Source organism: Podarcis filfolensis, assembly GCF_964270895.1.
Source record: "Podarcis filfolensis genome assembly, chromosome: 11".
Lineage (NCBI taxonomy): Eukaryota > Metazoa > Chordata > Lepidosauria > Squamata > Lacertidae > Podarcis > Podarcis filfolensis.
In genome coordinates, this window is record NC_139613.1 from 10,115,405 (window position 1) to 10,131,867 (window position 16,463).

Below are 16,463 nucleotides of genomic sequence, written 5' to 3' on the forward strand. Positions count from 1 at the left end.
GGGGTCCCTTCTGCCTTTGGAAAGGAGCTGTATCGGCTCCCACCCACCCAAGAAACCCCACTTCTTCCTCTAGGGTCCCTTGCACCCTTGGCAAGGAGCTGTATCAGTGTGTTCCTTCCTCCCTGCCAAAAAGCAACTTATCTCACATTTGATCTTGCTGTGATATAGTGGTGGCATATGCATCATACACCCCATAGTCTCGAGCAGTCTACCTTCATACTGCCTTGCCAGTTCTCACACTGCTCAGCTCCCAGCTTGTCTAATCTCACAACTTTACACGGATAGCTGGAGACACATTTCTGGGGCAACTGCGCTCCCAGCGGAGGCTGGTTTCACCAATCCCTTAGGTACGCCTCTGGCATTGGGGAAGTATCACAGAACAACTAACAAAGCAGAATGGTGTGTGGATACTTCAGTATAGATCCTCCAGGGATGCGCTATGAAGAGTTGCAGAATACACCCGTAAAAAAAAATACAACCCCCCAGGGCCAAATAGTGGATACAGTGGTACCTCAGGTTACATACGCTTCAGGTTACATACGCTTCAGGTTACACACTCCGCTAACCCAGAAATAGTGCTTCAGGTTAAGAACTTTGCTTCAGGATAAGAACAGAAATCTGGCTCCGGCAGCGCGGCAGCAGCAGGAGGCTCCATTAGCTGAAGTGGTGCTTCAGGTTAAGAACAGTTTCAGGTTAAGAACAGACCTCCGGAACGAATTAAATACTTAACCTGAGGTACCACTGTATTGTTGAGCTTTTATTTTGGGACTCTCCCAAGTTACCTCTCCACACGGCTTCAAACATTATGGATTTCTGAAACTGACAGTACTTTGGTGTAGGAAGAAGTGTGAAAACACTGTCATGTGTAGATTCAGAGAAACAGGCCTATGTGACCATCACGTGTGATTGCCTCCTCTGTACAGGGGGAAACAAAAAATTGATTGAGATTTTACCTCACAGGGTTGTTGTCATGGTAAAATGTGGAGGGGGAGAACCATGTATGCCACTTTGAGCTCCTTGGACAAAAGATGGAATATCAATGTAATAATAACTGAAAAGAGCAAGTTCTCAAGTCTTTTATCTAGCTTTGGTATTTTTTGTCCCCCCCCCCACTTGCTGCTGATTTGTTTTGTGACTGCTTTATCTAGCTTTGCATTTGATTGCATTGTTCGTATTTTGATATATGCTGATGGTGCAGGATGCATAAATTAATAAATAATCCAGACGTGGCAACCAGAAGAGGGAATGAACGATTGCATTGCAGATGACTCCACGAATGAAGAAATGTCCCGGGTTCTGTTAAAATGCAGACTTGCGACTCAGTGTGCAACCTCTGAGGCAGGGGCAGCAGCTGTGGCTCAGCTTCCTTGCGCCAGACATGTCTCGTATCGGCATCTCGGTTTCAGTTCCTGATTAGTAAAATGAGATCAGCAGCAACCCTGAAAAAATTGATCATCATATTGACCTACCTACGTTTACACGGATGTCGCAAGGGGTGTCTTGTCGTATCTGAGAGGTGCTTTGCATACTTAATGGTTCCATGTAAATATTAAGAATTTGTATGATGCGCGGGGATTAGGCAGGGCAGGGCAAAGGAAAACCTCTTTGCCTAAAGGAAAGATATGTAACCGTCTGATCCAGATATTGGAACAAATCATAAAAGGCTTTGCATGCACTCCTTTAACCGATTGATGTAGAATTTGGGACATTTTCAGAAGAACGGTGACCACAATCCTAACCCCCCTTCCCTGGAAGCCCCATTGAGTTCAGTGAAACTAACAACTTCTGAGTAGATAGGGTTGCATTGTTAAGGAGGCTTTTTTCTGACCAGGTGCCCATAGAACTGGGACTACTGGAATTAGGACTCCCAAGAAAACGGAGAGGGGCCAAAGGACCCTTTCGTTTTCTGAGCTTGAGTAAATGCACCACTCAAATATTGTTCCCTGTGGAAATGAGGGCTAGAAATTTTTATTAAAGCAGACGCTGAAGGAGATCACTCTACGAAATTTTATGCTGAATTATCATTGCTCTCTGTTTTGAATTATTGCAAAGTGTATTTTTAACATGAAGACAGGAGTGCCTGGCGTGCTCTGGTCCATGGGGTCACGAAGAGTCGGACATAACTAAACAACTAAACAACAACATTTTTGACATGGTATCTTGTTATGCTTTTTGCAGTGTAAGCCTCCTATGGATTTTTTTGCGGATGGGCAGCAGCAAAAATAGTAAATAGGTGCACCCTACTCTGTAGTGCATGCAGCAAAGACGAGGATCTAAATTAACAACTGCGGAATCCGCTTAGTCTCTTGGGCTGCAGAACTTGCTTAGGAGTAAAAGCAACACTGTTATGTACTGAGCTGAATCCTAGAACAATAGGATCCAGAATGCAGCAGTCTGATTGGTCCGCAGGAGCCACCCAATCCAGCTCCAGGTGGAAGTGAATCAGCGACCTGATTGGCCTGCAGGAGCAGCCTGGAATTATCCAATCATGCGGGGCCCATCGTGTAAATAATGTATATATAGCTAGACATTTTGGGGAAAGTTTCACTCATTGCTACTACGAGCTGAATAAAGAGCATGAAATTCACACTCGACTCCGAGTATATTTCAAACACTGAACTCAATGGAACATGTTTCTAAGCACACATCGTATAGTGTTGCCTTGTTGATCTCAAAACCGCTGACTGCTAGAATTTTGTATAGGGGATGGTCTTGGATCAGGGACCTGGTACTCTCAATGGGGCTTCTGTTACAGAATGAGCCATTGAAAGTTGATGGGGCTCAAACCCCATAGTGGGTGTAACAGTCAAGAAGGCGAAAAAGGGAAGTGAGGTACAGATGGGGATCATCAACCTTAGGACAGGAGCCCATCTAGGAAAAGGAAAACACTGATCCTAAGCCTCTGCTGCCTTGTGGGATAGCTTCGGGAGAAGGAAAGGCAAAGGAGTAAACCCTACACAAGTCCAGAGTGGAGTCCCTAAGATAGTTGGATGGCGCCTTGTATGCCTCCTTCTGGCGACTCCTCCACCCAAGCTGGTCCAAACATATTGCTCTGCTTCCCAGTGGACCACATCAGCGAGGCTGAGAGGGGGGTCTTGTTATCTGGGCAGCCCAGGACCTGCAGACACGCTGCCCAGGCTTGAGCCCCTGGGAGGCCACTTCGGTGCTGCTAACGCGGTGGTTTGACTTCACCACTGGAGGCGCATTCCACTGTCTCTTGAGACAGACAGATGCCAACATTTCACGGTTGGGAGCCGACTTAAATCAGATGCAACTGCTGATGTGAAAAGTTATGTCACAGTAAACCTGTCTGTGGGATGCCAAAAGCCTCTTCCTTGTTTGATTGTTTTTGCAGCAGCTGCTCTTTGAGAATGAATTGGTACCTTTGCCACGGAGTGGCAACAATTCAGCAGGTGCACCTGCCCCCTTTCACTTCTGTTCAGTCCTGGAAAAGTCATCCCCTGTCCAGCTCTGCATGTTATGCATCCATTTCAGAATAAAACCTCTGTCCATAAGAATGAATGAATAAAAGCCACAACAATATCTAAAGGCCAATCCACACAACCAGACTTGAGCGTTTGGTCGAAGTGAGTGATCTGTGCAGTTTTGAAAACATGCGTTTGCTCCACCAGGTGCCTGGCTAAGAACTGAGTCCACATTGCCTAAGATTCCGCTCAGGTTGTGTACACATTACCATTTATTGTGGCTCCAGTGATCTTGTGCTGCTGGTGTTTGAAATCAAGTACACATGATGTTAATCCCAATTCATATGTATCCTGTATTTCCTTGAGAAATAGTGCTGTCTGATGCGTTTCCCCTCAAATCAGCTCCCATCCGGTTTGAAAATGTAAGCTGCCGTTAAGTTGAGGTGTGTACGTGTTGAAGATCAGTTGCACATGCTCAGATGACAGATCCTGGAAGCAGAGTTGGGGAATGAATGCAAGCACAAGGAACCAAGTCAGGTAATGTGCATCGATTGAAGAAATCCTCACCCCCTTGCTGACGTGCCCAGTAACATAGGACTTGAAACACAGCAGGGAGAAATAAGCTCGTTGCATTTTTAGCTGCTAATGCGTACGTAGCATTAGTCTGGCAGATGGTGAGAGCAAATGCACTTAGGATGCAAGCAAGGTGCATTGTGAATTAGCACACAACCACTGCGGCCTGCATCAAATCAGCACAATCCAGAAGCCACAACTCATAACAATTGTGCACCATTTACGCCATCTACTAACCTGTTTTCAAGCTGAATTCAAAGTCCTGGTTTTGACCTTCACAGCCATAAGCAGCCTGGGCTCAGAGTGTATCAAGGATCTCTTTCTGTTGAGATCTACTGTTGATACCTACTTGGGGTACGAGCAACACAACAGGGCCTTTTTTGTTCGGGTGTTAAGAATGTCAAACGTTCTCCTAAGGGACTCGCCTCTGGCCTATCCATGCACACATTCCAGCAGAGAACTAAGACATTTTCGCTGTCATTTTGGGGGTGCTGCGTTTTAATGATGACACCTGCTACTTTAAATGTGGTTGCAGAATATTTAATTTCTAATATTGTTTAATTTCTAACAAGTTTAATTTCCAACATTGTCCATTTGTGCTTTTTGTTTTACTTGCTTTTTTTTTTAAAAAAAAGATTTTTTGTTTGTCACTGGAAAAGGCAGGATTTAAGTACTTGAAATAAATATGTAAATTCACATTTCTGGGTTTCGGTGAATTTACAAACTTACAAGGAGAACAAATTTACCTGTGCTGGCCTCAAGCCAGAAAAGGCTACTTGGTTAACACCCTTACGCTTGCAAAAAGGAGTTATTGGATCATTAACAGCCATAAGCAGACGGGATGTAAGCGCAAGGAAGCACATTACGGCATTTCTTCACATTGCACAAGCTTGTCGTGTCACAAAGATTTTCACCTCCCCTTCCACCCCCACCTGAGAAATTAAGATTCTCAGACAATGTGAAAACCCCTAATGAATTTCTTGTTAATGAATGGAGGTGCTGAAATCATGACAATAAAAGACATGCAGTGTATCAGTCACCGATGGTGCATTTATAAAACAGAAGTGAGGAGTTGGTGGGGAGATAAAAAGCACATCTGCTATGTGCTAATTAATCAAGCTGATTAAGACTCAATTTGCAGGGTATCTAGGCAGAGCACCGGCTCCTGAAAACCAGCTTCTGTGCAACTAGCCTCTTAAGTGCAGCAATCTCATAAAAGCACCAATCAATGTGTCTGTGCGCGTGCACATGTGTGTGTGTCTGGTGCAGGGTATTTGGCAACATTATCTGCCAGGCCGTGGTCCTATGGAGGTGTGAGGTTGGAATGGGGGAAAAAATTAAACTGCTATTGGGAGTGGGAGACTAAAGACGAAATGGTAAAGGCGGCAATGATTAAATGGGCTACCTTATTAAGGAAAAATTACAAAAGACGATGTATTGGTGGTACTTGACACCCAGCAAACTGGTGAAAATGTACAGAAAAGGGTCAAATCTATGCTGGAAGTTCTACAAGGTAGAGGAAACTCTAATCCGTATGTGGTGGTCATGTAAATATACTAGAGAATACTGGGAGATGATGATTCATACAGAATTAGAAAAGATCCTTAAGATCACATTTACCAAAAGACCTGAGGAATTTCTGTTAAGAATAACAAGTGATGGTATTCCGAAAGATGCACTCAATCTCTTTTTTTAAACGCGACTGCTGCAGCTAGAGTAGTATACACAAAAACAAACAAACAAAGGAAAGAAAAAGATGTACCCATGAAAGAAATTTGGCAGAATAAATTGATAGAATACACAGAATTAGTAACTATGACCGTGAAACTAAGAAATAAGAATGAGTCATGGGTAAGAGACGAGTAGAAGTGCTTTTAAGAGTATCTTAGAAGGTATAATAGTCAATTTAACCTACAAGTAGGAATGAACATATGAGCAACAGATAACATTAAATGAAAGAAGATTTGAGACAAAAATGGGTGGAATAATAGATTATAAAGCCGACAAAAGACTACCTAGAATGCCATGGAGAGATGGGCTGGGAAGTCCGAGGATAAGAGATAATGATGAATGCTGTATGATGTATATGTAAGTTGTAAAAATGCATAAACAAAATAATAAAAAAGGAAAAAGAAATATGTGACCCACAACAACCAGTCATTGCTGCTCCTAGCAGCCCACAAGGCTGACCATTTGCTAAGGCCTACCAAGTAAGATTACCAAGATCGGCTGAATCTGATTTTCTGACCTGGCTGCGTCTCATGTTATGCAACAGCGAGAGGCTCTCAGTTTGAGTGGAGATGGGCTCTGGGAAGGTCATACACAGCGTGCATAGCCTCCCATCTAGCCAAGCCAAGTGCAAAGGGAGACCACGGCCCAGAAGACTTGTTTCTGGGGAGGTTATTCTACAATGCATAAAAGACGGCTTGCTCTTCCTGATCAGTTCTTTCGATATTGAACGAGCCCCTTTCAAGATGCTCACATGCGCCTCTTCTGTTCTGAAGAACTACTCTCTGTGAGTGCGTGGAATAGTGGCTGATATAGGTGCCTTTCCCCCCCACATCGGTGGAGACGGTTCATAGGAGGGCACGCCTGCGCTATTTTGTGGTTCTGCCTCATTTTCTGCTCTTTCCGGTGTGGCAGCCATCTTGCAATATGCCGTGACCCCACTCCAGCCATTTTGTATTATGGCATAACAACAACAACAACAACAACAACTTATTATTTGTACCACGCCCATCTGGCTGGGGTTCCCCAGCCACTCTGGGCAGCTTCCAACAGAGATTAAAAATACATTAAAGCATCAGTCATTAAAAACTTCCCTAAACAGGGCTGCCTTCAGATGTCTTCTAAACGTCAGGTAGTTGTTTATCTCCTTGACATCTGATGGGAGGGCATTCCACAGGGCAGGTGCCACTACCGAGAAGGCCCTCTGCCTGGTTCCCTGTAACTTGGCTTGTCGCAGTGAGGGAAGCACCAGAAAGCCCTCGGAGCTGGACCTCAGTGTCCGGGCAGAACGATGGGAGTGAAGATGCTCCTTCAGGTATACTGGGCCAAGTCTGTTTAGGGCTTTAAAGGTCAACACCAACACTTTGAATTGTGCTCGGAAACGCACTGGGAGCCAATATAGGTCTTCAAGACCGGTGTTATGTGGTCCCGGCGGCCACTCCCAGTCACCAGTCTAGCTGCCGCATTCTGGATTAGTTGTAGTTTCCGGGTCACCTTCAAAGGTAGCCCCACGTAGAGCGCATTGCAGTAGTCCAAGCGGGAGATAACTAGAGCATGCACCATGCTGGCGAGACAGACACGGCAACCGTTTAGTGACCGGCACCCACCGGCTTTCTCCAAATTCCCAAATGCGCCCACTGGCCCAAAAAGATTGCTGACCCTCAGCTGTGCCATCACAAAGGGCACTGGATGTGCTCTGACTTTGCAGGAGGCCCTACTGGGTCAGAAAGAGAGACAGCCAACTGAAGGCATCTTGCCTGGAGGCCCATAACAAATGTGGCACGGAGCCTGACCACAGGGAGATGGGAGTTTGTTTGTTTGTTGCACCATGTCGATAACATGTAAATTGGGCCTCTTATTCACACTCAGACACACACACACACACACACACACACAGACAGACAGACACACACACACACACACACACCAGAGTGCCCTTGCTGTGCAGTCCAGCAAGCCTCTCGTCTTGAGCCAGCATTTGTAAAACGATATTTCTATATTTACTTAAACATCTATTTAAAGAGGAATCCTTCATAATTACTCACCCACAGATAGATGACACTGTTTTGGCTGTGTTTATTTAGTTTCTATTAGCGATTGGCAAAAAGTCTACTGTGGCTTTAAAGCAGCTCTAGATGAATGACCCCTTGATCATAAAATAAGGTACACTGCCTTTTTCTTTTCTTTTTTCTTTTTAGTCCTTGTGGGAAACGGATGGCAGAAAGACATATATCAATGTCTCCTCCTATCGTTTCCAGATAAAAATACAAAAATCCAATAAATTCTAATGGGACTGGCTTAAGAGGCAAATTCTCAGAAGGACACAGTGGTATTTTAAATATCCTAACACTTTGGGGGTCATACCAGACTGCAGAGAGACAATATGCAGAAGTTCAATTAAGTGATCTTAAATATACACCCTTAGTTGAACGCCCAGGCCCCATTTCTGACACAGTGGGTTACCACCACAAGTATTGTTTACACCTGTTCAAAGTATGCATACAGGACCAGTCACCATGACAGCTATTAGCAGAAGCTATAACTAGCCTGACTTTCATTTTGTTGGGCGATTTTTTTTAATTAAAAAAAAAAAGAAATGAATTTGATGGGATTTGGACAGGGCAAATACACAAACTTTGCATTACCTGAATGTCTTTCTAGGAGATTCATATTTATATTTATTCTTAAACAAAAAAATCTAATTGCAAATCCAGGGTTGCCTGTGTGGGATGCAACCCTATCGTTTGGATAATCTAACACTGTGTGCCAGACAGGTTTAAACCTTCTGTTGTGAAGTTTGGCTCCATCAGGGTTGGCTAAACTATTGTTTGACTACAACGCCCATCATCCCTGACCACTGGCCATGCGGGCTGAGGCTGATGGGAGTTGGGAGTCCCAACAACATCTCAACGGCCACATGTTCCCCACCCCTGGGTTCAATCCACTGGAGAGGGTGGTTCAAGTGTATGATTAATAAAACAAAATAAAAACCTCCTAAGGTTAAGACTTACTGGAATGTGTTAACTTGTACCACAGCCAGACTGGAGTTGTTTGGAGAATCTCTCCCCATAACACGAAATATAGTTTGGAACTATGACATAGCAGCTTAATTGGCTGAGCACTGGACCATTTAGATCAGTATTATCTAGCTACTACCCAAGAGATGGTAGGGAGTTAACACGCAGTCATCTGCAGGCAGAACGCATGAGCCATCACAGAGTTATGGCCAGACCCAAAAGGCTTGTCTTGTTCCCAAGTCAATTTACTGAGTATCCTGGGAGATGCCTCATCATCTTCCGTAACGGCCGGGGGTTCGCTTAACAAATCGCCTAGGGGTCCTTGTGCACACGTGTCTTGTGGAAAAATGTTTCACAAAAGTACAGGCAGCTCCCCACTCCCCGGGTTACGTTCCGAGTCACTATGCGTGTTGGCGAAATTGTGTATAACTGAAACCCATCAAAAAATCCGGCAAACATCCGCACTATATTTAAAGCACTGTTGTAAGACTTTTTAAGAGCCATGGCTTCCCCCCAAATAATTCTGCAAGCTATAGTTGGTTCAAGGTCTCCTAACAATTCCCACCTCTCTGATGAAAATACGGTTCTCGGGATTCTTGGGGGAAGTCGCAATTTGTGAAGTGGTATATAATAGTGCTTTAAAGGCATAGTGTGGATGTGACCTTCATTATTACAATCACCAGCAGAACATCACCCTCCATGCATTTATCGCAGTATAGATTTCACTACTTCTAGCCACTGACCTCTCTTGGCTTAGCTTCGCGACAGGCCACCTGTTTTCTTGCAGAAGAGCAAAAGAGGCTAATCCAAGGCTGTGTACGCACTAAACCCATTTGTAATATAAAAAATGCCATCTCTCTCAATCTGGAATGATGCATTCTCATCCTCAACATGCTAGATCATGCCAGCCATAAGGGTAGATGTGGTAACTTCACAACATATTTGAAAACCCTCCCCTTCTCATGCATTTTCCTCCCGACTTGAGAAATTAAGAAGGAAGTGTCTATTGCAGATCCTGGTAGAGTGTCAGTTGGACAGGTCTGGATAATCACCCTCCTGATGGCTGGCACCACATACATCTGTTCTCAAACTGCGGGATAGCACAGAATTAACCTGCAATGAGCTTTTATTTTCTGAATGATACGGGTTTCTCAAGAAGCAGCTTTTCAGGGGCGAAAATTTTTGTAACAGATCTAAACTGTGAGTGGACTACGTGGGGGGGGGGAACCCAAACATTCTAGTCTCCATTGCTTATAGAATAAAATCTGAGTTGGCAGCCTATGTTCTTCTTTGGCATGTGGGAATGTCCCTTTGACAACTGTGAAGCTGTTGTCAGCAGACTCTTGAAGTCCTGGAAGACCATCACAGTCAACGATGTCATATTTGCTATTGAAAGACCAGGTGTTAAGAGTGGGCTCACTTCTGAGAACTGCCCTCCTGGCATCTGCCACATCCTCTTTGAATACCAGGGCCCAAAAGAAGCCTGCTCTCCCAACCGCCCCACAACTACTACTTACATTAAGAAGGCCCAAAGCACTCCTGGGGCAAAATTAAAATAGCAAGAAGTAGCATCACACTCAACTCACCTGATTTTCTGGAAGATGATGGCTGTGTGCTCCTGAGCATGGCTGTTGACTTAGAATCACTGGCAGCGGCAGCAACTGCAGCAGATGCGTTCTGTGCAAAAGATTATATTTTAGTTTCTTCTTCTGTTGCTTTGAATGTATATTTTGTATTTTTAAAATTATTTTTATTGAATGATTTTCATGGATAACAAAGGTACGTAAAACATCTCTGTTTTCAGTTCAGAGTCCTATCCGTAGGTTATATCTGGTATGGGACGTTGCTATCACAGGCATTGTGAGGTTGTGGGGGGAGAGTTTTATTTTGGGGTGTTTTATTTGATGATTTAATGTAGGTTGTAAACTTCTTTGAAATTTTTGTTCTTAAAAAATATAAAGTGTTATAGAAACGAAATTAAAAATAATGTTGCAAGGAGAAAAAGACAACAATGGCGCCAGCAGAAAGAAAGAACAAGCGTTTGCAGCAATTACGACTGCGTCCCTTCCCCAAAGGAGTCTACAAAACTGTAGCCATAAATCTGCGTTACCTAAATCTTGTGTCATGGCTTGGTCTGCAACACGAGGCAGGGAACATGCGCACAACACAGATCCGCCACATCTGTGGCAACATGAAAGAGCGAAGAAAGTGAAGCAATAACTATTTGAATGGGAAATGCTCCAGATGAAACAGCACCCTGGTAGTGTTATTCAAATAGATTAAGAAAGAACAGAAAAATAAGCAAGGCTTTAGCATGCAAAACACAGCCTTAATTCCTGCAACAGCCGGTGACAAATTGAGAGTCACCCGTAAATCACTGCAGAGTATCTTGTGAGATTCGATCTCGGGCCAAGATGTAAGGCAGCCAGGGCGTGCTTGTGAAATGGGACCAGCCCATTTGATATCGTTGCATTTATATATCAGTCATCGGTGGAGGGAGTGCAAAGGACTTGCAAAGAGGAAGGAGGGGAACCTCTGGGGCTTTTCTTTTCGCTTCTGAAGAGGGAACAGAATCCCAGGCCTTTCCCGATATGCCCTGGTCGCTAGCCGTGTTCTTAGGAAGTCAAGAGGCCACAGATTCTGTCCTGGCTGTAAATAAATCGGATTGCATTTTGGCAGGGCTCGTTTTAAATTTAAAAGGCACAGGGCTGAGGAGGAGTGGTCCTTTTTGCTACAGAGATGTATCAAGGCCCCATCTGCCTGCGCCAACCTCTATATCCCATTCCCGTCATCACCCTCAGCCGCTTTGGGCTGCTGCTAAGACCCGGCATTTGCGACATGCGCCTCTCCTTCCAGTCTGCTGCTGGAACAGCGGCATGTTCTTGGAACAGAGCGGGGATAACGGAAGTTCCGTCCCCAAACAGCTTTGAATATGTCATCATTTGCCTCGAGCCCCTGCGCTCGGCACCGTATCACTTTCCAACTCAGATTCAGTAAGGCTTGATCACTTCCAAAGGGGACAATTAACAGTGACATCCCAGCGGCGTCTACTCAGAAGTAAGCTTCATTCAGGTCAACACGGACCGCTCCCATGTAAGTGCATGTAGGATTGCAGCCTGAACTGGTTTGCACCTATGCTGCACCCGAGCATCTGACCAACGCAGCTTACGGATGCACAAACTGCCCATGCGATCAGGTGGTCAACCAGCTAATGGGCAGAGCGTTCAAAGCCCCTTTTGGGTCCATGGTACAGAGGTCCCACGCTTAGCCCTAACAGAAGGCCACTGTACCCTGATAAAACGTACTTGGTTCTTTAAGCCCTTTGAAAACCAAATGGGGTTGGGGATGTAGGACGTCAGTCAAAATAGAATTTTAGAGAAAGCCTGTGCCATTTATGAGCCACGAAGGCAAATGGAATCCATTGGGGTCAGGCATAAAAGTTCTGGCGGTTCCCTCACTGCGAGAAGCCACGTTACAGGGAACCAGGCAGAGGGCCTTCTCGGTAGTGGTGCCCGCCCTTTGGAACACCCTCCTACCAGATGTCAAGGAGAAAAACAACTACCAGACTTTTAGAAGACATCTGAAGGCAGCCCTGTTTAGGGAAGCTTTTAATGTCTAATAGGTTATTGTATTTTCTGTTGGAAGCCGCCCAGAGTGGCTGGGGAAACCCAGCAAAATGGGCGGGGTATAAATAAATTATTATTATTATTATTATTATTATTATTATTCACTAGAGAATCCATAAACTGTATGGATTTACCACCAGCTTGAGTAACAGGAGTCACAAGCTGCACAGACCTACAGCCTTTATGTCAGGTTTCCGTTTCCATTTTGGAACCGTTCACTGTTAACTTTTTACGTACACACGCCAAAAGCTTTTATGTGTACAGTACATGGGGAAAAGATATCAGGCAGTATCCAGTGCACTCCTTCTGCTGGGGCGTTGTTTCTTAGCCTTTTCTAACCCATGCCCCCTTTCAGCTAACAGAAAAATCCCATACAGTGGTACCTCGCAAGACGAATGCCTCGCAAGACGAAAAACGCGCAAGACGAAAGGGTTTTTCGTTTTTTGCGTTGCATTGCTTCGCAAGACAATTTTCCCTATGGGCTTGCTTCACAAGACAAAAACGTCTTGCGAGTTTGCTTCCTTTTTCTTAAAGCCGTTAATACCCAGCGAATCCGCGCTCCGCAAGACGAAAAAATTGCTAGACGACACAACTCGCGGAACGAATTAATTTCGTCTTGCGAGGCACCACTGTACTCTTCCCATACTTTTAACGTCAAATAATAATTTTGGGCTTAATAATAAAAGTAAATCTAAGTATTTATATTCCAATATATATATGCAAATTTTCAAAAAAAAAAACACCACCCACATGAAATTTCAAAAAGGCGCCTTCAGTTATTTATTTATTTTGTTACATATTTTTATTAAATATTTCTTGGTTTACATGTGCAATGTGCAATGGTTTCTTGGTTACATGTGCAATGTACGTGCAATGTTCAAGTCACATTTTCTATAGATCAGTTTCATTTGTTGAGACATTAGTGCTACATTAGGAAGAAAATGCGGAAAGAGGTGGAGGGGCCACGGTGAGTGGGGGTGGGATCAGATGGCGGTGTTTCTATTTTACTTAATGTACGTGTGGGGTTTTGTGTCAGCATCGCTTCTGAAGGTTCTCTTTACTATTCGCTTGTGTTCCTTTGGTGGTGAGAGAGGTTGGGGTTGGCCTAGGGTGTGGTTGTTCATTTGTGATTGGTGTGGTGAACTTTGTTTTCATGTGTGAGTGGGGTGGGTGGGTGTTTTTGTATCAGGTTTGCCATATTGATTCGTATGCTGTCAGGGGATTATTGTCGTCTTGTTGGGCTGTGTATGTGATAAAGGGAAGCCATACCAGGGTGAAGACATCTTCTATTTGACCCCGTGTCAGTTTCACTTTATTGGTTAGTTTTTCTAATAAGGCTGTTTCCCTTACTATTTGATACCATTGCTACATGCTTACTGCTGACAGGTCTCTCCAGTGTTTGGCTATGACATTTCTGGCTGTGGAGAGTAGGTGGGTTATGAGCTCTTTATGATGTGAGTGGGCATTATTATCTTGGAATATGTTTAGTAGGGCCAGTTCTGGGGTGATTTCTAATACTTGCTTAGTTATTTTGCATATTTCTTGTATGATTGTTGTCCAGATTAGTTGGATTCTAGGGCATTCCCACCACATGTGGAGGTATGTGCCTGTAGAGGTGCATCCTCTCCAGCATTTTGGTGAGGTTCCTGGGCATATTAGTGCTAGTTTCCTTGCCTTCAATTATTATTAATGTGAGCATGGATGAGCCATGCTTGCCACATCTCAGGTCACTTTCAACAGCCAGTCTGTCGCACCACTTTGCTTTAATAGCCACAAGAGCAGAAAAACCAGCTTCGCAATGCCATACAGATGGTATAATGATGAACAGAGCTGATGGAACAAGAAGAGATCCCCCATCTGGGATGGCTATATGGGAAAAAGGCAATTCAACAAATATACAGTGGTTTGTCAGAGGGCTGGTTAATGGGAAAGTTTTTTCCTGAATGTAGAAAGCTTGCAAATTGCTTACGTAGTGGTTGATGAGCTTCTGGCTCTCTCCAAACTGCTCTTTTTTTGCAGGTGCATTCTGCAACATGTAGCTGATGCAAAAAGTGATGAACTTACACCAGACCACCCGTCCCTGCATTATTAGTTGTGTGATGTTTCCACTGTGTCACCATATTATTGCTGTCTGCAGGGGCACTCTCAAAATACAGTGCAGCAGAAGCAGGAAAAAAATTAACTGGAACTGATGCACATAGAGACCTAAGAAGTTACAGGATTTCAGCTTTACTTCAGGGTAATACACTGATTGGAAATATGTTCAAATCAAAACTTCTGCAGTCTCGAACAGTAATGAAAGCAAGATCTCATATAACTGCCCCAATACCATCATGAGCACAAATCATCATAAACGCACAACAAAAAAAGGAAGTCTGCAAGGGTCCTGTGGTGTCGAGTCACCCCAGTATAATGTATTGTCTCACACAGTTGTGTAGCAGTTAGAGAACACTCTGCTGTAACTTTCTTCTTTCAGTGATCACAAAATTACCCTATCCGGCTTGGAACATTTGATATCCACCATAGCAGATTTCAGTGTTTGTACTTTTGTTGGTCTCACACAATGAAAGACACAAAATAGGTAACATGATATTTTTGCTAACAGAGATGAGGCTTGATAGTAGGTGAGAAAGGGTTGTGTAACTGTGTTCGTTTCCTTTGATATATTTTCTCCCCCCCCCCCCGCCTTCCCCCCTGGCCCGGGAAGAAAAGAAATAATTCTATACTTCTCTGTCTCTCTTTTTAATTTGGGGCCAAGGATTTAACAGCTTGCGAGAGCACCAATTCAGAGACAACAATAATGTTACATTTCCTGGCACTGAAAAGAACCCTCTGCCTCTTGTAAGTCACTTCAGGATGGCCTGATGATGGAACGTCCATTGTATCTGCGAACACATCCAAACTGAGAACAGCCAGTTCACAAGGAAGTTGGTGCGTCAGAAAGGAAAGATGTTTCTTCACAATGAAAATACTGCCAAGTGGAATTTCAGAACATAGGCATCTGGGTCATGTAAAGAAATGGAGCCTTTAATTGAAGCTGCAACGCTTTCCAAGATAGGTGTTTCAGGCGGATTCTGCTGAAAGGTAAGCTTCCATGTTACCAGATGGAAGAAAATTTTTCAGCTTTTGCCAGCCAAGTGACATCCACTTGCATTATATATATTGGAAAGTTGTGTGTTTATTCGTTCATTTGGACACCTATTAAGATATCAAAACCAATTTTTTGGTGATGGTTCCTGAGATCAAGGAGCCATTTTGTGTCTGTGTTCGGATATAGCAGGACACCATTTTGAATCAAGAAGGTGGTGGAATGAACCTAATCAAAACTGACCTTAGCCACTGATTTCAAAACTGCACTGATTTGTTGGTTTCTTGGAATTCCTGAGCAACTCTGGGGACAAGGCTTCCTGCACATAGACTGGCTACATATGTGTTCTAGTCATGACAAAGAGGTACAATTTCTAGATATTCCATTTGACTCTGCCCAAGAGCAATTAGCCATGGCAGAAACCCTGGACCTAATCTTGAGTGGTGCTCAGTACCTGCTGCAAGATGTAGGTGTTGTCAAGCCAACTATGAGAGCAATGACCATGGTGGTATTAAACTAAACATTTTGTTGTTGTTGTTGTTTAGTCGTGTCCGACTCTTTGTGACCCCATGGACCAGAGCATGCCAGGCACTCCTGTCTTCCACTGCCTCCCGCAGTTTGGTCCAACTCATGCTGGTAGCTTCGAGAACACTATCCAACCATCTCGTCCTCTGTAGTCCCCTTCTCCTTGTGCCCTCCATCTTTCCCAACATCAGGGTCTTTTCCAGGGAGTCTTCTCTTCTCATGAGGTGGCCAGCTTCAGGATCTGTCCTTCCAGTGAGCACTCAGGGCTGATTTCCTTAAGAATGGATAGGTTTGATCTTCTTGCAGTCCATGGGACTCTCAAGAGTCTCCTCCAGCACCAGAATTCAAAAGCATCAATTCTTCGGCAATCAGCCTTCTTTATGGTCCAGCTTTCACTTCCATACATCACTACTGGGAAAACCATACATGTAAACAAATGACCAATCGCCAAGAAAACCCAACATGGCCACATTTGACTTCA

At 44.1% G+C, this 16,463-nt stretch overlaps 1 protein-coding gene across 1 annotated transcript in view; it reads right to left on the bottom strand.

Moving 5' to 3' along the window:
* Positions 1 to 16,463, bottom strand: part of SMAD7 (SMAD family member 7) — a 107,547-nt gene that overhangs the window by 87,827 nt on the left and 3,257 nt on the right. The window contains exon 2 of the mRNA XM_083575768.1: positions 10,330 to 10,420. Coding sequence (XP_083431894.1) covers positions 10,330 to 10,420 — 91 coding nt within the window. The remainder of the gene's footprint in view (positions 1 to 10,329; positions 10,421 to 16,463) is intronic.